Source organism: Schistocerca piceifrons, chromosome X, assembly GCF_021461385.2.
Source record: "Schistocerca piceifrons isolate TAMUIC-IGC-003096 chromosome X, iqSchPice1.1, whole genome shotgun sequence".
NCBI lineage: Eukaryota > Metazoa > Arthropoda > Insecta > Orthoptera > Acrididae > Schistocerca > Schistocerca piceifrons.
The window spans coordinates 691,026,883-691,051,512 of record NC_060149.1 but is presented as its reverse complement, the minus strand read 5'-3'; the positions used below and the strand labels follow the sequence as shown (position 1 = coordinate 691,051,512).

At 41.6% G+C, this 24,630-nt stretch overlaps 1 protein-coding gene across 1 annotated transcript in view; it reads left to right on the top strand.

The window, feature by feature from the left end:
* Window positions 1–24,630, top strand: part of LOC124722620 — a 237,750-nt gene that overhangs the window by 67,989 nt on the left and 145,131 nt on the right. The window contains exon 5 of the mRNA XM_047247755.1: window positions 13,688–13,756. Within this exon, the coding sequence (XP_047103711.1) occupies window positions 13,688–13,756 (69 nt within the window). The remainder of the gene's footprint in view (window positions 1–13,687; window positions 13,757–24,630) is intronic.

Below are 24,630 nucleotides of genomic sequence, written 5' to 3'. Positions count from 1 at the left end.
ATTCCAATCACCTGTGACTATTAAATTTTCGTCTCCCTTCACTATCTGAATAACTTCTTTTATTTCATCATACATTTCTTTAATTTCTTCATCATCTGCAGAGCTAGTTGGCATGTAGACTTGTACTACTGTCGTAGGCGTGGGCTTCGTGTCTATCTTGGCCACAACAATGTGTTCGCTGTGCTGTTTGTAGTAGCTTACCTGCATTCCTATTGTTTTATTCATTATTAAATTTACTCCTGCATTACCCCTATTTGATTTTGTATTTATAACCCTGTATTCACGTGACCAAAAGTCTTGTTCCTCCTGCCACCGAACTTCACTAATTCCCACTATATCTAACTTTAACCTATCCATTTCCCTTTTTAAATTTTCTAACCTACCTGTCCGATTAAAGGATCTGACATTCCACGCTCCGATCCGTAGAACGCCAGTTTTCTTTCTCCTGATAACGACATCCTCTTGAGTAGTCCCCGCCTGGAGATCCGAATGGCGGACTATTTTACCTCCGGAATATTTTACCCAAGAGGATGCCATCATCATTTATCCATACATTAAAGCTGCATGCCCTCGGGAAAAATTACGGCCATAGTTTCCCCTTGCTTTCAGCCGTTCGCAGTACCAGCACAGCAAGGCCGTTTTGGTTAGTTTTACAAGGCCAGATCAGTCAATCATCCAGACTGTTGCCCCTGCAACTACTGAAAAGGCTGCTGCCCCTCTTCAGGAACCACACATTTGTCTGGCCTCTCAACAGATACCCCTCCATTGTGGTTGCACCTACGGTACGGCTATCTGTATCGCTGAGGCACGCAAGCCTCCCCACCAACGGCAAGGTCTATGGTTCATGGGGGGGGGGGGGGGGGGGGGGGGAGATACATGTCTTATCTCCCTAAATTCCTGCCTTTTTCAGTTTCTTCGGTTTTAATCTCTCGTTCATAACTAATAAATTGTGGTCAGAGTCCACATCTGCCCCTGGAAATTTCTTACAATTTAAATCCTGGTTCTTAAATCTCTGTCTAACCATTATAGAATAAACATGAAACCTTCCTGTGTCTCCAAGTCTCTTCCACATATACAATCTTCTCTCATGATTCTTAAACCATGTGTTAGCTATGATTAAATTATGCTCTGTGGACAATTTTACCCGGCGGCTTACTCTTTCATTCCTTTCCTCAAGTCCATATACACCTACTACTTTTCCTTCTCTTCCTATCCCTATTATTGAAGCCCAGTGCCCCATTACTATTATGCAGGGTTTTTCTAAATGATGGACCCATTTACGAAAATTCGTATGATTCAAGTACAAATCCAAAATGAACAAGCTTTACACCAATGAAAAGAGAAAGCTTCATTGTTTTTGCCGGGCGGCGGCGGGCGAGCGGTGATGGTTTCAGAAGCGGCCTGTAGAGTTCGCCCAGCAATAGGGTTGCTTAATATATATATATATACTCTGTAGTGTGCGAAAGGAAAACACTGTATTTATTACACATTCAGTTAGGCTTGGACACTCAATGGGTCCTTTAGCCTGCTGTCTTTGGTGATGGCTATCTCCTGTGGATGGCGAGATGTGTCTAGGCTGTTATGTGTGACTGCTTCCTCGTGTTCTGACAGATCGCCTATCGGGGGGTGAAACGTTATTGACTTTTGTACTCGATACTTGTGCCATCTTGCAGGGTTTACCGTTCCTACCGAATCTAATTGTCGAACTTGGCATCGATTTTGCCAAAAACCCGTAGAGCCTTGTCATGGACCTTCACCTGTATTGTGGTCTCGTGGAGTGCGGTGCGGATGTCGACGTTTCGTGTCCACCATGGAGCTCCTGTGATCCATCGGTAGCAAAAGTTTTGTAGCGCTTGGAGTTTGTTGTAGTTTGAGACGTACGTAGTTCCCCACGAGGTGAAGCCATATAAAATTGTGGGTTCCACCGTTGCCTTATCAATTGGAGTTTAGTCTGAGAGTTGAGATCCCCACTCTTCACGAACGGAATCAATGACCTGGCCATCTTCTGGGCTGCCCTCTTCTTGTCAATATGCCGCGTAAAGAGCAATGTTTTGTCAAGTTAGACACCGAGGTACTTCACTCCCGGCGACCATGGGATAAATTGATCAGCAATTTGGAGTCTGCCGTTGAGAATTGGTTTCCTCCGTGTGAACATAACGGCTGCCGTCTTCGTCGGGTTGATCGTTATCTTATTTTTCAGCGCCCAGCGTTCCATTACATCAAGTTGCCGTTGCATCCTAGCGATTAGCTGGTCCAAGTGTCGTCCAGTCGTCAGAAAGGCCGTATCGTCCGCATAAAAACTCGCCGTAACAAGGGGGACTGTTGGGATGTCATTTATATACAAGTTGAAAAGCAGAGGCGAAATGACAAAGCCCTGCGGAGTTCCTGCGGAGATCAGTTTCATTTTGGAGTTTTTATCGTCGACACGGACATACAGTTTCCTGTACTGCAGAAAGTTGTCTATGAGTCCAATGTAACAATCCACATTGCGATGTAGTTTGACGGTAAGGTTGGGCCGCCACACCTTATCGTATGCTTTTTCGATGTCAAGGAATACACCAATTGTGAAGTGCTGCTTGTTGTATCCTCCTTGCATCCGTTCGGTGATCCGTAGAAGTTGAAGTTCGGCAGATAACTTGTCCTTGAAACCGAATTGTTTGGGTCGTATAACATCATGCGCTGTAAGCATGTCAAGGAGCCTCTTCAACAGCACCCTCTCGAGCACCTTGCCAAGGGTCGGCAAGAGGCTAATTGGCCGGTAACTGCTGGGTTCTGCTAGGTCTTTACCTGGCTTTGGGATTGGAACTATTCGAACCGTCTTCCATGCCGTAGGAAAATATCCCTGCAGCTGTTGAAAATTAGGGTAAGGAGTACAGTTGGCTTCTTGGGCGACTTATGAAGTCGTTGCCTGGCGCGTTATTCCGAGTCTTCCGGGTAATTTTACGGATCTCTGCTGGTGTAGTGAGTTGTGGGCGGTAGACATCAGACTGGTGTAGACATCAGTTCTTGGTAAGTCGTATCATACAGCTCTGCCTGGGCGAGTTCGTCATAGAGGAGGCCATCTGGTCCTCTGATGGCTCGTTTAGGTGGCCGCTGGTGTCGTATGTTCTTGACTAACTGCCATTCGTTATTGGTTCGAAGTAAGAATTCATCCATCTTATTTTCCCAGACCTGTTGTCACCACTCGGCCACTCTCCTGCGCAGTTCTTGTGTTAAGACATGTGTGTCTTGTCTATCGATCGGGTTTCTATAGCGAAGTCAACGTCGCCTGCTCCTGTTTCTCTGTGTCTTCAGTTCTTGAAGTAGAGGCGGGAACTCGTCGAAAGCTACTACAGGGTAGAACGTGTGAGTAGTTGCCCTCCGTTTGGCTACCTTTATCTTCTCCGTCAAAGTTTGTACGGCAATGTCGATGGCCTCCGGTGTTGTAACGTCCTGCGTCGGGCGGATATTGTTGTCAATATGTGTCCGAAATTGACCCCAGTTCAGAGTTTGTGAACTGGGGGGCGGGGAAAGCTGGCACCAGTTGATTACCGGGGCTGTTGTACGCCGCGATGAAAGTGGTGTTGCCTGCCGCCGATCGAACCGTTACTGCTGTTGCCTCCAGATGTTGGAGGTGTGGTAGTGTTTCATGATGATGACGCAGTTCCCTTTTAAATAGAACTGCTGTCCCTCCACCTCGTCGGCCTTGTCTGCCAGTTCTAGAGACGTACATGTTACGGAATCTGAGCTCAGTTATTGGACGAAGGTGCGTCTCCGATACAAGTGCGATGTTGATTTTGTGACGTTGTAAAAATTCAGTAAATTCTGTTTTCTTGTATTTCAGTCCGTTGGCGTTCCATATACAGATTTTCACGTCTCTCGTGGTCCCAGGGCGATCCATCTTAAGGTTTTCCAAAGGCCTTCAGTACACTTTCGATTACAGAAAGTATCTCCACTAGTTGTTGCTGCACTGTGGTGAGAAGTTTGGCGACATCAGAGAGCTCTGGCGCTAGTGAGACGTAGGTTTCCGGTTCCGGCCGTCGTGGTGGTGCTGCGTGGGCGTATGAATAATGCTGGCGAAGCTGTCGTGGTGGGCGTGCGTCAGGAGGAAGCTGTGGTACTGGCTGCCGTGGCGTCGCTGGCTGTTCTTGTGATGTTTGCTGACAGTGTGGCGGCGGGTGTGTCGTCAGGCTGGAGTTCCGTACTACAAGAGTCCTCCGTTGAGAGGGCTGAGGCGAAGACCGTTGTCTATATTTCCAGAGAAGTTCCTCAGCCACGCCATGTGGCACGATGGTTCTTTTCACAGTTCGCACATTTCGGTGGAGCCCCTCTGGGAAGAGTACATGCTGAATGAAGATCTGTGTTGCCCTCCACATCGAACGCAGCGAGCAGGCAAGCTGCAATAATTAGCTGTATGTTCGAATCGCTGGCAGTGGCGACATTGAACAGGTCCTTCTTGTCTCTTGTAGGTTTCAATAACGACTTTAGTATGTTGTTCTTGTGGTCTTCAGTCCTGAGACAGGTTTGATGCAGCTCTCCATGCTATTCTATCCTGTGCAAGCTTCTTCATCTCCCAGTACCTACTGCAGCATACATCCTTCTGAATCTGCTTAAAGTATTCATCTCTTGGTCTCCCTCTACGATTTTTACCCTCCACGCTGCCCTACAGTACTAAAATGGTGATCCCTTGATGCCTCAGAACATGTCCTACCAACCGATCCCTTCTTCTGGTCAAGTTGTGCCACAAACTCCTCTTCTCCCTAATCCTATTCACTACCTCCTCATTAGTTATGTGATCTACTTATCTAATCTTCAGCATTCTTCTGTAGCACCACATTTCGAAAGCTTCTATTCTCTTCTTGTCTAAACTATTTATCGTCCACGTTTCACTTCCATACATGGCTACACTCCATACAAATGCTTTCAGAAACGACTTCCTAACACTTAAATCAATACTCGATGTTAACAAATTTCTCTTCTTCTGAAACGCTTTCCTTGACATTGCAGTCTACATTTTATATCCTCTCTACTTCGACCATCATCAGTTATTTTGCTCCCCAATTAGCAAAACAGTATATAGAAGGTATTTGATGTAAATCTTGTAGTTTTCCTTTTGGGATGGCAACGTGACGCATTAAGCAGCTTGAGTTCGTAATTCCTTGGTGTTGTCGTCTCGATTTTTAAACTGGTGGACGTTGATTGTCGGGAAACCCTTCTCTATCAGTGCATCTTTCAGTTCTTTCTCCGTAACTTCGGCAGGTAGACGTTTTACAACCACTTTGAGGTCGTTGTCCTCTGCGGCCTGATGTGTAAAAAAGTGGATGTCATTCGACACAAACAAATTGATGGCCCGTCGTTAATCTTCATAGGAGTCAAAGTGATATTTGATCTTCGTTGGTAGATGGCCTTAAGACTGCCGTCAATATTCGCCTTGTTGAGTTCCATGTAGTTCTTGGTGTGGTAAATAGTAACAGGCGGGACTTTGCATAGTGAGTTCCGGCCAGAGCCATCTGTCCCCTCTTTAGCTGCTTCTAGATTGACGGCAGTCGTCTAGTCCATACGTTCTGGAGCATCCGTAGTATCTTCTGTCGCAACAGCCGCATAACGGTTGGAAGTTTTCAGTTCTTCTAGTCGTTGTCGCTTCCGAGAGTTGTTCTGCTTAGGAGAAGCGTTGAGTCGTTTTCTTTGGCGAACTACTTTTTCAGGAGTCGTGAAGGAACCATTAGGTAACGACTGACTGAAATAGAATTCGAATGGATATCTGTGAGAGAAGAAGTTGTGAAGGCAGCAGAGGATGTAAATGGGAAAAAAGGTGCAGTAGAAATCCTTAGATCTAACACGGTATATAGAATTGAGTTGACAACATGGAAAATATAAAAATGAAGCAAAGAAAGTAGGCCATAGGGAATCGAGATGTCTAAAAAATGACGCTGACAGAGTCCAAAATACCAACTGCAGTTCTGCGCCTGGAAAACATAGCTGCCGAAACTAAATAAGAAAGCGGTTGCCATAAGTCATTTGGCAAGCCAAAACTATGCAAAGAAGAGAAGTCTAGAAGGTGGAAGGAATATGCAGAAAGGAGAGGGGGAAGGAACTATACAAAGTAATATGAGGACAATGTTAGATTCCTGTGAAATGTCTGAACACGCAAGGTAATACTGACCCTACCACTTAAGTTAGTAGACAGACTGAAGAAAGGAAAACTTGTATTTATAGTATTTGTACACTCCTGGAAATGGAAAAAAGAACACATTGACACCGGTGTGTCAGACCCACCATACTTGCTCCGGACACTGCGAGAGGGCTGTACAAGCAATGATCACACGCACGGCACAGCGGACACACCAGGAACCGTGGTGTTGGCCGTCGAATGGCGCTAGCTGCGCAGCATTTGTGCACCGCCGCCGTCGGTGTCAGCCAGTTTTCCGTGGCATACGGAGCTCCATCGCAGTCTTTAACACTGGTAGCATGCCGCGACAGCGTGGACGTGAACCGTATGTGCAGTTGACGGACTTTGAGCGAGGGCGTATAGTGGGCATGCGGGAGGCCGGGTGGACGTACCGCCGAATTGCTCAACACGTGGGGCGTGAGGTCTCCACAGTACATCGATGTTGTCGCCAGTGGTCGGCGGAAGGTGCACGTGCCCGTCGACCTGGGACCGGACCGCAGCGACGCACGGATGCACGCCAAGACCGTAGGATCCTACGCAGTGCCATAGGGGACCGCACCGCCACTTCCCAGCAAATTAGGGACACTGTTGCTCCTGGGGTATCGGCGAGGACCATTCGCAACCGTCTCCATGAAGCTGGGCTACGGTCCCGTACACCGTTAGGCCGTCTTCCGCTCACGCCCCAACATCGTGCAGCCCGCCTCCAGTGGTGTCGCGACAGGCGTGAATGGAGGGACGAATGGAGACGTGTCGTCTTCAGCGATGAGAGTCGCTTCTGCCTTGGTGCCAGTGATGGTCGAATGCGTGTTTGGCGCCGTGCAGGTGAGCGCCACAATCAGGACTGCATACGACCGAGGCACACAGGGCCAACACCCGGCATCATGGTGTGGGGAGCGATCTCCTACACTGGCCGTACACCACTGGTGATCGTCGAGGGAACACTGAATAGTGCACGGTACATCCAAACCGTCATCGAACCCATCGTTCTACCATTCCTAGACCGGCAAGGGAACTTGCTGTTCCAACAGGACAATGCGCGTCCGCATGTATCCCGTGCCACCCAACGTGCTCTAGAAGGTGTAAGTCAACTACCCTGGCCAGCAAGATCTCCGGATCTGTCCCCCATTGAGCATGTTTGGGACTGGATGAAGCGTCGTCTCACGCGGTCTGCACGTCCAGCACGAACGCTGGTCCAACTGAGGCGCCAGGTGGAAATGGCATGGCAAGCCGTTCCACAGGACTATATCCAGCATCTCTACGATCGTCTCCATGGGAGAATAGCAGCCTGCATTGCTGTGAAAGGTGGATATACACTGTACTAGTGCCGACATTGTGCATGCTCTGTTGCCTGTGTCTATGTGCCTGTGGTTCTGTCAGTGTGATCATGTGATGTATCTGACCCCAGGAATGTGTCAATAAAGTTTCCCCTTCCTGGGACAATGAATTCACGGCGTTCTTATTTCAATTTCCAGGAGTGTATGTTTAGAGAAAGGTTTTGAAAATCTTAAATGAAAGACACTCTTTGAACCTCTGGAGATATCAGCGAAAAAACACAGAGACACAAGATTATCTACAACTTGTACAGAACCCAAACTGGAGTTGTAAGACTTCACTTACTTGAAAGGGAAGCAGTAATTGAGAAGGCAGAAGTAGAGAGGATATAAAATCAGACTGCCAATAGCAAGAAAAGCATTTCTGGAAAAGGAAATTTGTTGATACTGAATACAAATTTAAATACTTGGGTAGTATTTTATAAAGGTATTTGTGTGGAGTGTAGTCTTGTTCGCAAGTGAAACGTGGACGATGACCAGTTCTGTCAATGGACACTTTCAGAATGTGGTGCTAAACAAGAATGCTGAAGATCAGATATATAGATCATATAACTAAAGAAGAGGTACTGAATTAAACTGAAGAGGAAAAGAAAATTATGGCACAACTTTTCTAAAAGAGGGGATTAGTTGACAGGACATATTCTGACGCATCAAGAAATGATCAGTTTGGTAATGGAAACTAAATTGTAGAGACGGATAGAGAGACCAAGGCTTTACCTTTGATTAGGTAATTCAGTTGCTTATTTACAGCCACGATATTTGTTTAATATAGCCTGTAGCACATATCACTTATAATGTATTTGTGTATTTATCCCTATTACTCACTGCAAACAGCCTTATGTTAGGGAAAAATTACAACTTGAATCCAGTTTTCTTATGGCGACTGTCAACAAATGATAGAGTTGGCTATTCTGTCATTTGTGGCATTTTCAAAAGAACATGTATTCCTTCATGAACCAACAACCAGTGACTCGTCACGTATTATCCATGACTTTCGAATGGACTGGCAGTTCTCAAACTGTGTAGAAGTCATCGTGGCAAATGTATCGTAATACAGTTCTGCATATGCTGTCACTAGTTTTTTGTACAGTGGAGGCTTTTCCGCTGACTTCAAATATCATGTGACCATTCTCAGACTATTAAAGGATGCACTAACATCGTATGAAACTATTTTTAATTACGGTTTGTGTCGGGAAAGCGGGTTAATCAGGAAGTAAATAGGGCATTTTGCAACTAAATATCGAATCGTCCATTGGTAGTAACTGTGAAACCAATTACTATGACTGATCCTTCATAAGTACTTTCAAGACTGGGAACAGTGACACTTTTATAATATTGAAGATGATTCATAGAATATTATAGTTGGTACTTTATGCCGAAGTGTATTGAAACATAGATTCGATCAGGGATGTAAAATCTTTCGGTAAAAGAAATCGACTTATCAGAGGCTATATATACCACCTGTAAAGACTATTTCCGCGATGCTGGAAAGAATAATTGCAAATCTGGTGTTATTACATATAATTATAAAGTATTCTAAATGCAAATAAGTAAAATATCTTAAGGCGAAACGAAATAATTAATTACAAGTTTGTTTAAGCGGCCATCACCAGCAGCAGGCACAGAAATATTCGTATCGTAAATAACAAACGTCTTTTTCTTCCTGTGATGTACGGTATTTTATTTGTTCCAGATGCGTTTACTTTAAGGCATTTCCAGTGGAATCTTTGCGATATTTGTAGGTTATAAAACAGTTCACGTCTTTTTTTCACATGAATAAGTGATTACTTACAGTTAATCGAGTTTTTGGTTGGCATCTGCGTTTCCTCCCATCTGGTCGCAGGCTGTAAGTCACACTACTTCACTTACGTGACATAACCACAGTTCCACGTTACAAACTTTTTTCTTCACAATTTCAATGTTTTTTTCCGCTTATTCGTGTGGACCACTGTTGTTCTTGTGTCACTAGCTGCGGTTATTTTACCAAAACTGATTTAAAGTCGTAACTACCGTGTGTTCAATTTATGTCTCTTCTTCTTTGGTTTGTTTATGTACATCTTGCCAACCTAACGAAGTATATGCTGAAAAATAAAGTCTGAAAACTAAAGTCTGTTCATTTGTGTTCTCTCTCTCTCTCTCTCTCTCTCTCTCTTTGTGTGTGTGTGTGTGTGTGTGTGTGTGTGTGTGTGTGTGCGTGCGTGTGTGTGTGTGTGTGTGTGTGTGTGTGTGTAGTTAGTCAGGGCGAATTGTAGAATGTTGACTGTGAATCTAGTAGCTGTCAGAGAGTGGTTGAAAGTTTTCGTGTTCAGCTGATTCGACTTTTGGTTTAAATGTCTAGTGGAGAGGTTGATGTAAAAGTGAGGACAAAGGGGTTGGATGATAACATTCTGAGAATAATCGTTTGTTGGAGTGTTATTCCACCATTTCATTTATTACTCTAAGCAGTGAGTTTACCCTACATGAACCCCTCCACGGAACATTTAAGCCAAAACTGAAATCAGCCGAACACAAAAACTTTCAACCACTCTCTGACAGCTATTGCTTTCACATTGAACTTTCTACAATTCGCACTGACTAAGCTACACACATACAGCTATAAGGAGAACAGAAATGAACAGACATTAATTTTCAGCATATAATTCGTTAGGTTGGCAACATGTACATAAACAAACCAAATAGGAAGAGCCAAAAGTGAACGCACTGTAGTTACGACTTTAAATCATAGTTTTCGGCAAAATGTCTACAGCTAGTGACAGTAGAATAATAAAGCTCCACACCAATTAGCGTAATGAGCATGAAAATTCTGAAGAAAAAGTAGGAATGTGAAAATGTGCTTATGTTCTGCAAGGTATGTTTTAGTGCGACCTCCAGCATGTGGGCAGATGATAGGAAACGCAGATGTCAACCAAAAACTCGATTAACTGTAAATAATCACTTATTTACATAAAAAATAAGACCTGAACTCTTTTATAATCTACTGATATCGCATATTAAAACGAAATTGAGTTATTCTAGACTCCATCGAAGATGTCTTAAGGTAACAAGTAACACACATTGCAGTAAGAAAAAAGCGTCTGTTATTTACAAAATGAAATAATCAATATTTGCAGATACTTAGCAACTTACATCTTGTGACATTCCAGCAAATTAGTTTCGATTGAACTTCTGTAGGGCTATGTAGGGTATTGTAAATATTAATGTGTTCCGTTTCACTGTAATTCTCATTTCAAATGCTATTAAATACTGTTCATAAAAGTTCATCGATGCATTGTGAAAACCTGTAATTACTTTCACATCTCGATAGATAAATAGATTTTGCATATTTACTTATTATGCGGCAAAATACGTGACTCTTCCATAATTTAAAAAAAAGAAAACACGATTCGATTTCTTGAATCGTTTATGAAATTTGATTACAAATGATTTACGACGAGCACAGCGAAGTATCGGTCGCATCGAGACCCGCGCACAGCCAATGCGTGGTCTGTCCACCGACATGTCATCCAATATCACGAGAATGGTGACAGCTATCGTTCTGCTCTCAACTTTAGAAACAATTTCGATATGCTGGCTAAATTTAATATGCAACAGTATATTACCTAAAACGAACTATACGCAATGTCTACACAATGCGTTTTTACCTTTGCACATTTCAATAAAATGTGGTGTAGTAGTTCACTTAAAATTGATACAGCAAGTATCGAGCGAAGATATCAGGCTGTAAGATGCAGAAGAATCGAATTTTTTCACCTAATAGTATCCTCGAAATCAGATGCTAAGTATTTCAAAGGTGCTGCAGCGCTGCACCAGCACTTCAGCGAAAGTTTGTGTAGCCAATGGTTCTGTACTTGTCACGTCAGCACGTTCTGTTGACGGCGTGGACCTGCAGCGCGGCACGCGGCAGCGGCAGTGGTTCGATATGGGCAAACCGCGACGCAGAGCCGGCTGTGCCGCGCCGCTGTCGGCAGTTCCATGGCAACCAACGCTCTGCCGCGCGGTTTTTGATGCGTCGCAGCCATAGTGGGAACTGGCCTTTTGTTCCAGTACGCCTGACAGCTAACAGTCTTGTTATTTCTCGCGACAGATTCCTTAACTTGGCTCCAGATCAGTTCTGATGGGTTCGTATCGTAATGGTACAGTGGAAAATGTAAAAATGTAGCATTTTTATAGTGTGCTCGATGCACTTATCTTGATGTTTCTACGATACTTATCACTCTGGTTTGTGTGAGAGTACATCAGTGGTATGAAACAATGTTCTAAAAATTAAATTGTTATGTTTTCTCAGTTTAAGCAACCTTTATATCGACAATTAGGAATTATATTTGAAATGAAAACAGGAATTTCGTGTCTGATATGTAATTAAAAACAAGAAGACGTGCATTATTCATGAAAATGATAATAAATTTTGCAATTGCGAGAGATAGGTATTTATCGAAAACAAAAAGTATGATTAGGGTGAGACTTGATCCAGCGATCCATAAACTGCAGCAGATTATCAGTCTACTATGCTACGGATTCTGCTATACATCTGGTGTGTATTTGTACCCCACTGTATCAAATAGAGTCCCTCGGAAAACTTAAAAGTTTTGTGCAGAACATGTCCGCAGTGTGTGGAAGTCAAGCGAAGTCATGTTACAAGTTGTCGCCATACTTTGCATACTGTTTAAAGTTACTCATATTGTTCATCAATCGAATATACACTAATTATCGTAATTTTGAATCATATTAATGTGTTTACACTTATCAATGTAATAAGGGTTGGATTGTGTACAATTTATTTAAGAGGACCTGTGATATTTTTACTGATTTTACACTGAACTTTATTTGCATTGCATGTGATATACAAACAGTATTCAGACTACTGAAGATTCCAATGGATAGAATGTCCTAGAACAGCCTTCAGATAGCTTTGTGTTGACTTTTGGTGACTGCATAAGTGACCTCTGTTACTGCAAACGGAACAGGAATGACTCTGACTGAAGGCTAGCACGATGCAAACAGAATGCCTGTGTAATTGTGCAGAAAAGAAGAAGGTCCTGTTGCCATCTTTAGCCCTTGCAGATATCATCAGTGTACTTAATCTTTTCAGGACATTCAAACCAGCATAGTGGCACTACATCCCAAGCGGGCAATAATCGTTACTCACAACCAAACTAATAATTATAATAAATTTATATTTCATATAACGCAAATAGACGAATTCGTATTGCTTAAAATACTTACTGTAGTGGATATCCGCAGATACAAGGCAGATATCTGCAGTAGCTATTACTACAGATATCTGCAGCAGCCTCAAAATATGGGCCTAATTTATGCAGTGATTTGTGAGCTCCTGCTTAGTTAACACGTACAGTCGGTATTTCTTTCGCGACTTTACCTGCTGCCATGTCTATAAAGCAAACACGAGTGAGCACTGAGGAGCTGTAAGGCTCTACTGGACACTGTAGCCCTTGTATTTTGACATAGCATTATTTCAGTTCTGCTTAGAAATGCGAACTCAGTTGAAAAAGCCTTGCAAGAAAAATGCCATAAATGCACCAAACGCCATTGATTTGGTTCCTTGCCATGAAGCATTGCAACTAAAAGTATAACAGAATACCCAGTCTATGGCATTGATATCGATTAGACCTCTGAAATTAATAATCACTATTACTTGTGTTTTCCATAAATGTTATGTATTGCCGATGACTTCCACATTTTTTCTTGTCTTGCAGAGTAATTCTTAACAACAATAGGAGCTAACACTGTGTATTCGTACCTGGAGCTAGAAAATCACCATCGCTGCTGTCATGAGCGCTATGGCGCTGGTGTTTATTGCATGTACACATATATTCTTTCTTCGCTAACGCAGGGTAATTCATTCTGATCAGGGTCACGAGGCAACAGCAGAAGCTGATAACTGCACTTCTAACGCTGATCTTTTCGTCTGTTGTTGACAGTATACTACTAATAACCAGGTTGCCATGACATTCAGTCTAACCCTTTTGTACGAACATTGTTCTTCCTTCTTAATTTTCCTATTTGAAACTTCCACATACTGTCTGGAATTTCATGAATGTGTTATATCTCGACTCTCTTTCCAGGTGACGACTTGTCCTCGATTGTATGGAATCCGTTATAATGTAAATTTAATACTAAAGGTGACACGGCCCTCTTCGTTTTTTAAGCGATAGCGCTATGTCCTTGACAACTTTCCACTTATTTGCAGGCAGAACGCGATACATCTTCACCCGAAGTCGTCGTCCTCGCAGAGCTGCCCCCAACTCGTATCTCAAGGGTGAGTTACTGCATGTTGAGTCATTTCGACTGTTTGTGTGTCTGGCAATAGAGCATTTGTACATTTAGCTGTAAGGTTTGTAGCCTATGCGACAGTTTACTAATTCGTCGATCGCTGACAGCTTCATGCAGCATTTGCTGTATGGTCTGCATTCATAACGTAGCAACTGTGAACTTAGAAGAATGCACGCTTGTAGCAGCAGACGTAGTGGAGCATGGTATGTACGAGCCCAGATAACAATCTTAGTCATTGCCACAGCCCACGGCTGTAGGGCAGTTGCGCGTGGTAAGTCCAACGTCGTGATGTCATGATGTAACCAGATACGTACAACGTATCAAGAAAAGGTTTACCCCTTCCGCCACCCTCGCCAATAAGTCCGTTGTCTAACAAGAAACGGCGGAGAGATGAAGGTCACCCATCCACTGTGGGTATACTAGCTCACTTTCAAGGTGATATAGGCCTGCAAGATGACTTCAAAATGGCGGGGAAAGAAGCCCCTCATCCCCCTACCCCCTCCCCACTCCCTTCTCTCTCTAGTATCATAGTGTGATTTTCGTCATTCGAGTTCTGTACACTGTAGTGGAATGGTCATGATGAAATGCCTGCAGCAGTTAAACTACTTAAAAAATCCGATATCGTCTTAATTTATAATCCGTAAACGCATCACACACTTTGACGTTACAGTGTGTAACTAAAAAACTGCGGGAAATTCAAAGGGGTGTGTTGTCTTAAATGGCAGAATTACTATATTTTAATGACAGCGTGGCATTTTGTGTGTGCACTGCTGTGACAAACAGACTCCCGTTACATACCAGGTCTACGTTTCATATGAAGAACATGTCCCTTCAATACTTGTGTGTTAAAAATGACATAGTGTGTTAAAAACAATGATGTCACTATAAGATTGCCTTAGAGGAATCTGACACTATAAGATTATAGTAGCCTTGTAAATAATGGCGGGAAATCGGAGTAGGAGCGTTTCTACACGCAAGTTTTGTACGCACGCACAAGACATCGCTAAATAGCACTATAAACTATATCCTCGGTTGGCTGTTACCACCACCACTGGCATTGGATAAGAATGGTAGAGGCACGCGCTTCATTAAAAACAAGCAAAAACTATCTTCCATTTTATTCTCCATAAGTGCTCGCGGCCTGTGCACTGTCCGCCCACCGTACTGCGCTCTTTCGCAACTGATGCCGGAGTGGCGGTTCTACAACTTGAACTGCTACTGGAATACAAATGAAATGGAGAGTGGCCGCTCTCTGTCGGCCAGGAAGAATCACCAACACACCTGATAGATAATGCTAGAACGAGAGGTGGAGAATGGCCGCTCTTTGTCATGCCGACAAAGCGCATCTGAGACAGCCAACTGCCTCCAATCGCGATAACACAAACAGGCCGTCACTGAACGATGCGTGAAGAGGAGAATGCAGCGATTACAGTGAGTACAGTATGCGTGTGATCTTAAAGCGCTCTGATATTTTTTTTATTATATGTATCTCTAATTCTCGAGGACATTTTCGACAATGATTCATTATTAACATCCGATCATCGTCCATGCTACCACCACTAGCAAAGTTCTCCTATACTATAACAATTTTTTTAACTCGACAGTACTAACAACATTCTGGGACACTGACAGTGACGATTATACAATGAGTTGTTTCATGGTGACCACCTGACCACGGCTAACGACCGTGGTGCAATCATTAAATTTGCGTTTTGTTTACATGTACAGTGGTAAATTCTGGTAGGTGAGTCTAATGAGGTGTTTAATGGCGGTGTATCACATGAAACTGTAGAAGACTTCTCCTCATGTTAATTCCTATAAGATATTGACAAAATTTGTTACCTACCATAGTTCAATACGATGAAAAAAAAAAGAAAAAACCGGACACATATCAAAACTGTTTTACGGTCCTTCAGTAGTGCCGGTTCCTTGAGTAACTTTTTACTACCTCTCATTTCCCATGCACGTGAATACGGTGGACCGTTGTGAAACACTTTCGTTACAGACAATTCGTGTGGAGCTGGACATGGTAGTTTCGAATTGGCAATTGAAAAAAACCTGATGCACATGTATCTTTGTAAGTAATGGCAAGCTTACAGCTCCAACTGCGTGGTATTATTTATCAATGATTCTGAGTGCAATTACTATCTAAAAATCCTTTTAACCTTCTGAATAACATCCTACACTGAAGATCCAAAGAAACTGGTACACCTGCCCAATATCACGCAGAAGTGACGCAACACGATATGGCATGGACTCGACTAATGTCTGAAGTTGTGCTGGAGGAAATTGACACCATGAATCATGTAGGGCTGTCCATGAATCCGTAAGAGTACGAGGGGGTGGAGATCTCTTCTGAACAGCACGTTGCTCAGATATGCTCAATAATGTTAATGTCTGGGGAGTTTGGTGGCCAGCGGAAGTGTTTAAACTTAGAATGGTGTTCCTGGAGACACTCAGTACCAATTCTAGACGTGTGCGGTGTCGCATTGTCCTGCTGGATTTGCCAAGTCCGTCGGAATGCAAAATGGACATGAATGGATGCAGGTGATCAGACAGGATGCTTACGTACGTGTCACCTGTCAGAATCGTATCTAGACGTATCAGGAACTCCATATCACTCCAACTGCACACGCCCCACACCATTACAGCCTCCATCAGCTTGAACAGTGCCCTGCTGACATACAGGGTCCATGGATTCAGGAGGCTGTCCCCATACCCGTAACGCCCATCCGCTTGATGCAATTTGAAACGAGACTCGTCCGACCAGACAACATGTTTCCAGTCATCAACAGTCCAATGTTAGTGTTGACGGCCCTGGCGAGGCGTATAGCTTTGTGTCATGCAGTCGTCGAGGGTACACGTGTGGGCCTTCGGCTCCCAAATTCCATATCGATGATATTTCGTTGAATGGTTCGCACGCTGACACTTGTTGATGGCCCATCATTGAAATCTGCAGCAATTTGCTGAAGGGTTGCACTTATGTCACGTTGAACGATTGTCTTCAGTCGTTGATGGTCCCTTTCTTGCAGTATCTTTATCTGGCCACAGAGATGTCGGAGACTTGGTGTTTTACCGGATTCCTTATATTCACGGTATACTGGTGAAATGGTCGTACGGGAAAATCCCCACTTCATCGCTACCACGGAGATGCTGTGTCCTATCGCTCGTGCGCCGACTATAACACCACGTTCAAACCCACTTAAATCTTAATAACCTGCCATTGTAGCAGCTGTAACCCATCTAACAACTGCGCCAGAACCTTGTTGTCTTATATAGGCGTTGCCGACCGGCCGGCCGAAGTGGCCGTGCGGTTCTAGGCGCTGCAGTCTGGAACCGCGAGACCGCTACGGTCGCAGGTTCGAATCCTGCCTCGGGCATGGATGTGTGTGATGTCCTTAGGTTAGTTAGGTTTAACTAGTTCTAAGTTCTAGGGGACTAATGACCTCAGAAGTTGAGTCCCATAGTGCTCAGAACCATTTGAACCATTCGTTGCCGACCGCAGCGCCGTATTGTGCCTCTTTACATATCTCTGTATTTGAATACGCATGCCTATACTAGTTTCTTTGGCGCTTCAGTGTAAAAACGCATCTGAAAATCGGAATCATTTTCTGATTTGATCCATTATAAATGGTTTTTGAAAGCCTGCGACTGTAGATACAATAGGTTTGTTTATAAATAAATAAATCTTCTGCTACCAGTCACGATTTTCTTTATTTTACTATTTGCACGACGCGTTTCGAGAAATAATTCCCATTTTCAAGTGCGTTTTTATGATGTGTGTTAAGCCATTTCTTTTGATGTTGTCAGTGTGTGTGAGTCTGCTTCGTTTTGTTGACTTTTACTGTAATACATAAGAAACGCGATTTTTAGTTGGGTATCAATATTTTCTGTGAGGTTAGTGGCTTAGGTTTGAGAACAATTTGTACTTACAATTTTCTAATGGTCCATTTGTGTAGAGAGTCACACACACTTAACATCACACACAACTTGTACATTTTACACATCGAAAATATCTTATATAAACAAAACAGTTACAAAGATCTTCTTATAGGTAGTTCACAGAGATAACATTATAGGTCTTCCACAGATTATGATATGCTTTTGTACAGAGGTTAATTTATCTTTACAATTTGGCTCATGAATTACTTATACTGATTTTACAATTGCGCTTATTTCTATGTTTTACTATTTTTATTTAAGTATATTATCGAAACATCTGAAGAAATTCACTGATTCACTTTCAAGTTTTTCATTTAATATTTTATCTTCATACTTTCTGTAATGTGAATATATCTCCAGTTCTTCAAGCAAATCCATTTTATGTCCTTTATCTAGTCGGTGGAGTACTTTGACGTTTTGCTCTATTTTTCCAAATGGGTGTCCTGTATTATGTATGTGTGTTGCTATTGCTGATGTAGCGTGTTTGTTGTGGGTGTATGCTCTAATGTGCTCTGTGTACCTGGTGTTGATATTTCGGCCTGTTTGTCCTATGTAGAACTTGGAGCATTCCTGGCATGTTACCTTGTATATTCCAGAGTCTGAATATGGATCATGATTACACTTTATATTATGTATTAGTTTTTGGTGTAGTTTATTGGATGTAGAAAACCCAATTTTTACTCTGTGATCTTTGAAAATATTTGCAATCTTCTGTGATACATTGCCTATGTATGGAATGCTAGATATATATTTGTTTTTCTCTTTTTCTTCTGTGGTGCCGTTTGTATCTGGGTTTCTCTTCATTTTGTCTAAGATTGTGTCAACCATGGAAGCATTGTAACCATTGGCAACTGCAATCTTCTTCACTGTGTTTATTTCTTGTTGTATATTTTCTTGGTTCAATGGTATTTTTGTTGCCCTATGCAGCATTGACCTGTAAGCTGCCTGTTTATGAATATTTGGGTGACATGAGGTTGCAGGGATTGTGGTGTCAGTCATTGTGTTTTTCCTATAAATTTTGAATGTGCATGTGTTGTTGTGTCTTGTAATATTTAGGTCCAGAAAGTTGATACTTTTATTTTGCTCATGTTCCACTGTAAATTTGATTTTCTCATTTAGATTATTGAAATGATTAAGAATGTCTGTGATGTCGTTGGTATCTCCTTTCACTAACAGTAGTGTGTCATCTACATATCTCCTATAAAATTCTATTTTCCTTAGGCAGGGTTCCTGCCTGTCAAATAATTTTTGTTCTAAGTGATTTATGTATATGTCAGCTATGGTACCGGATATGCACGATCCCATTGCTAGGCCATCTGGTTGCTTATAAATGTTGTCATTAAAGGTGAAGTAGTTGTAACTTAGGGTTAGCTGAAGGAGTTCCATAAATTCGACAATCTCTGTGTATGAAAGTTTCTTGTGTGCATAAGGTTCTTTTGTATTACTGTTAGGGCTTCTTGTATGGGTATGTTTGAATAAAGGTTGGTGATGTCAAGTGATATAAACTGTGCATCTTGGGGGAGCTTTCTGGTTCTTAGTTCTTTGGCTAGAATCATGTTGTTTTTTATGGCATATGTTGTTTCATATGTATAATTTTTCACCAGTATGTTATTCAGTTTTTGAGACAGTTTGTATGCTGGGCTGTTTATAGAGTTGACCACAGGACGTATCGGGTATCCATTTTTGTGTATTTTTGGCTGTGCTCTTAGGCGTGGTGCTTTTGGATTCATACATGTAAGGTATTTCTTTTCAGTTTCTGTCAACACCCATTTCCTGTTGACAGAAACTGAAAAGAAATACCTTACATGTATGAATCCAAAAGCACCACGCCTAAGAGCACAGCCAAAAATACACAAAAATGGATACCCGATACGTCCTGTGGTCAACTCTATAAACAGCCCAGCATACAAACTGTCTCAAAAACTGAATAACATACTGGTGAAAAATTATACATATGAAACAACATATGCCATAAAAAACAACATGATTCTAGCCAAAGAACTAAGAACCAGAAAGCTCCCCCAAGATGCACAGTTTATATCACTTGACATCACCAACCTTTATTCAAACATACCCATACAAGAAGCCCTAACAGTAATACAAAAGAACCTTATGCAACACAAGAAACTTTCATACACAGAGATTGTCGAATTTATGGAACTCCTTCAGCTAACCCTAAGTTACAACTACTTCACCTTTAATGACAACATTTATAAGCAACCAGATGGCCTAGCAATGGGATCGTGCATATCCGGTACCATAGCTGACATATACATAAATCACTTAGAACAAAAATTATTTGACAGGCAGGAACCTTGCCTAAGGAAAATAGAATTTTATAGGAGATATGTAGATGACACACTACTGTTAGTGAAAGGAGATACCAACGACATCACAGACATTCTTAATCATTTCAATAATCTAAATGAGAAAATCAAATTTACAGTGGAACATGAGCAAAATAAAAGTATCAACTTTCTGGACCTAAATATTACAAGACACAACAACACATGCACATTCAAAATTTATAGGAAAAACACAATGACTGACACCACAATCCCTGCAACCTCATGTCACCCAAATATTCATAAACAGGCAGCTTACAGGTCAATGCTGCATAGGGCAACAAAAATACCATTGAACCAAGAAAATATACAACAAGAAATAAACACAGTGAAGAAGATTGCAGTTGCCAATGGTTACAATGCTTCCATGGTTGACACAATCTTAGACAAAATGAAGAGAAACCCAGATACAAACGGCACCACAGAAGAAAAAGAGAAAAACAAATATATATCTAGCATTCCATACATAGGCAATGTATCACAGAAGATTGCAAATATTTTCAAAGATCACAGAGTAAAAATTGGGTTTTCTACATCCAATAAACTACACCAAAAACTAATACATAATATAAAGTGTAATCATGATCCATATTCAGACTCTGGAATATACAAGGTAACATGCCAGGAATGCTCCAAGTTCTACATAGGACAAACAGGCCGAAATATCAACACCAGGTACACAGAGCACATTAGAGCATACACCCACAACAAACACGCTACATCAGCAATAGCAACACACATACATAATACAGGACACCCATTTGGAAAAATAGAGCAAAACGTCAAAGTACTCCACCGACTAGATAAAGGACATAAAATGGATTTGCTTGAAGAACTGGAGATATATTCACATTACAGAAAGTATGAAGATAAAATATTAAATGAAAAACTTGAAAGTGAATCAGTGAATTTCTTCAGATGTTTCGATAATATACTTAAATAAAAATAGTAAAACATAGAAATAAGCGCAATTGTAAAATCAGTATAAGTAATTCATGAGCCAAATTGTAAAGATAAATTAACCTCTGTACAAAAGCATATCATAATCTGTGGAAGACCTATAATGTTATCTCTGTGAACTACCTATAAGAAGATCTTTGTAACTGTTTTGTTTATATAAGATATTTTCGATGTGTAAAATGTACAAGTTGTGTGTGATGTTAAGTGTGTGTGACTCTCTACACAAATGGACCATTAGAAAATTGTAAGTACAAATTGTTCTCAAACCTTAGCCACTAACCTCACAGAAAATATTGATACCCAACTAAAAATCGCGTTTCTTATGTATTACAGTAAAAGTCAACAAAACGAAGCAGACTCACACACACTGACAACATCAAAAGAAATGGCTTAACACACATCATAAAAACGCACTTGAAAATGGGAATTATTTCTCGAAACGCGTCGTGCAAATAGTAAAATAAAGAAAATCGTGACTGGTAGCAGAAGATTTATTTATTTATAAACAAACCTATGGAATCATTTTCGTATGACGTGTCATGCAGGTGACGGAAAAAAATTGCGAGATAAACGAAAGATGTCGTCTATTCAAATTTCACGCTAGTCGCACAAGAGTGGAGCTAGTAGCGCTGATGTGAGGTTGCAAATCAGACTTGCATTAAATACACGCTGTAACGATCGTGAGCGTTAGTTACCATCGAAATTGGAAGTTCTATGGTGAAATTAGTCAAGAATACCTTTAAGGCGACAAAGACGCCATTATCAGCGCCTCACTGAGTTTGAAAGATGTCGTGTAATAGGGCTATGAGAAGGTGAATGTTCTTTCTACGATATTGCAGAAATACTTGGCAGGAATTTAGCCACTGTACATGCCTGCTGGCAGTGGTGTCCACGACAGTGTATACTCGCAGGAAAACCGGGCTCCAGGCGGCCACGTGACACTACCGATAAGGAAGACCATCGTTTTCGGCGTATGGGTCCAGCGCATCGTACTCAATCTGCAGGAGCAATTTGACAGCGCCGAGGGAGACGCCCTGTAGCATGCATTCCATCGACCCCAAACCACCGCCATTTGCGACTTCAGTGGCTCATTGAAGGGCAGGGTGGAGGCCTGGTGTGTTTTCTGGTGAAAGCTGGTTCTGCGTCTGTGCCATTGGTGGCCCTGTGTTGGTTACAAGGAGGCCAATTGAGGGCCCGCGACCAGCCTCTCTGTGCACTAGACATACTGGACATAAACGTGGAGTTATGGTTCGGGACAGCGATTTTCAATGACAGCAGGGGCACATTCGTGGTCATCCCACGCATCCCGACTGCAAATTTCTGCGTCAGTCTGGTGATTCGACCTGTTGTGCTACCATTTATGAACAGCATTACAGGGGGTGTTTTCCAACACGATAACGTTCGCCCACATCCCGCTGTTGTAGACCAACATGCACTACAGAGTTCGACATGTTGGTTTGGCTTATTGGATCACCGGATCTATTTCCAGTCGAGCACATATTGAACATCATCGGACGACAACTCCAGCATCACCTACAAACCACATTAATCCTCCCTGTATTGACCGACGAAGTGCAACAGACGAGGAACTCCATCCCTGAAACTGACATCCGGCTCGTGTACTGCACCACACATGAGCGTATGCATGCTTGCATTCAACATTTTTGGGGTTACACCGGTTATTTATGCAATGGCTTATCTAGCGCTTACATTAACATGTGGTTTTGCATTGTTAATCACTTTTATATGTTACCTAGACAAATTTATTCACGATATATCATTACTTTACATTAGTTATTTTTTCTGCTGTGCAGTTATAATTTAGGTCGGTCTTGATAGGTAGTCCTAGGTATTCTATGGCTTATTGAGGACAGAGTAGTGGGACTGCAACACATTTCTGCATACACTGTTACGTATTTGTAGCGTTAGGGCAGAAAGGATGCTGACATGCAGGTGATGGTAGCACCTAAAGCACGTCGAAAACATCACAAACCAATTAGTCACGTAGTGTGATTCTATAGATAGTGTCAATTTGTGTTGTAAATTAATGATTCATAACCGAGAGTTAAGTTATGATCACATGTCAAACTTATAAACATAAAGCAGTCTAAGGTTTTGACCAACATTATATTCTTAACCGAGTCCTCATATAAAATGTAATGGATGGCTAGCTGCAACACCAAGAAGATAACAACTTTGCACGAACACATAAATAGAACGAATACGTGATTTTATTTATATGTGACTGGAGGGTATGCAGGGTGTGCTCGTAAGAACATACAAATAAATCTATATATTGTTGAATGTTGTTTATAGAATTTTTTTTTAGGTGTTGAAAGGTGATATAGGGTATTACGTAAAATTCGAGCAGCGTGCCTTAAGTGGAAAATGCCGTAGTTCACATACATCTTCGTCAAGAGGGAATGCAACATGGTTTTTTCAATTATATGTTGAAATCAATGAATTTTTACGTTGACATAGGTTTTCCAGCAGTTCATATGTAATGGCGAATTACAGAGGACGACGACCTGACGCAGGTAAATGTAATGTGTTGCATATTAAAAGGTGAAGAGGCCCACTTAATGTCCTGTTACACTATTGGTGGTAAGTCATGGGATATTTGCTGCTGGAACTTTGCTACTTGTGTTGGTCATATGCACAGAGCACTCACCTCCTGTGACACTCCCACACCTCGATATATGGAAACTTCTCGTGATTTTGTCAATAATAATGTCAAAATGCGTTCTGTGTATTGCCTTTTCCTTGCATTTTGTTTTATGGAATCATTCCACTTTAGATTTTCAGATGGTTACTTGCAAGTGTTTTACAATTCCAAATACATACGACTCACTGCTCACAGATATTGGGAAAGAATTATACAGTATTCAGAACATAAATGAAGGGTATCTGACAAGTAACATTCCACTAATCTAATGTTAATAATAAAACGATTCGAGGGAAGGGGATTTAGTGCATGTCAGCAACTTTTCTTCCTATATTCTTATGTGTAGAACTAGAGTTTCTTGCACTTTAGCAAATGATTGGCTGATTATCAGTTTACACTATGATATGAGCATATAGTAGCATATTGTAAGTGGTGGTGTATGAAAAATACATAGCACGACTTCTGTATAACACTTGTATCTCCTGTGATAACAATCTCCTCGTTTTTTATAAATATATAATTGATGACATTCGCAGAAAAACAGGCTAACCCACAATTTTTAGAAATGGTTGTTGTAAGTGAGCCTGCAAAAAACACATCGAATTGTTTTCATCCTTATTTTTTAACAGGAATTCATAAAGAAAGCACCTATTGGTGTTTCTAATGAGTCATATCCTTAATAATACAACTTAACATAAGAAATAATTGTTGAATAATAAAGAATCCACAATCACAAATTACCACTAATTCTAGTAAAATGTGTTTTTATATCCTTAGCACTTTATAACAGGTTTAATGTATTTTACATGAATTTATTCTAAAAAAACACACAAAACTTCATTAATTAACAATAATCGGTATTATTAAACAATGCATTGTCATTAATATTCTCAGAATCTGTATTACTCATGCTTCACTTGTGGGATTTAATTTAGTAATTCCTGTAAA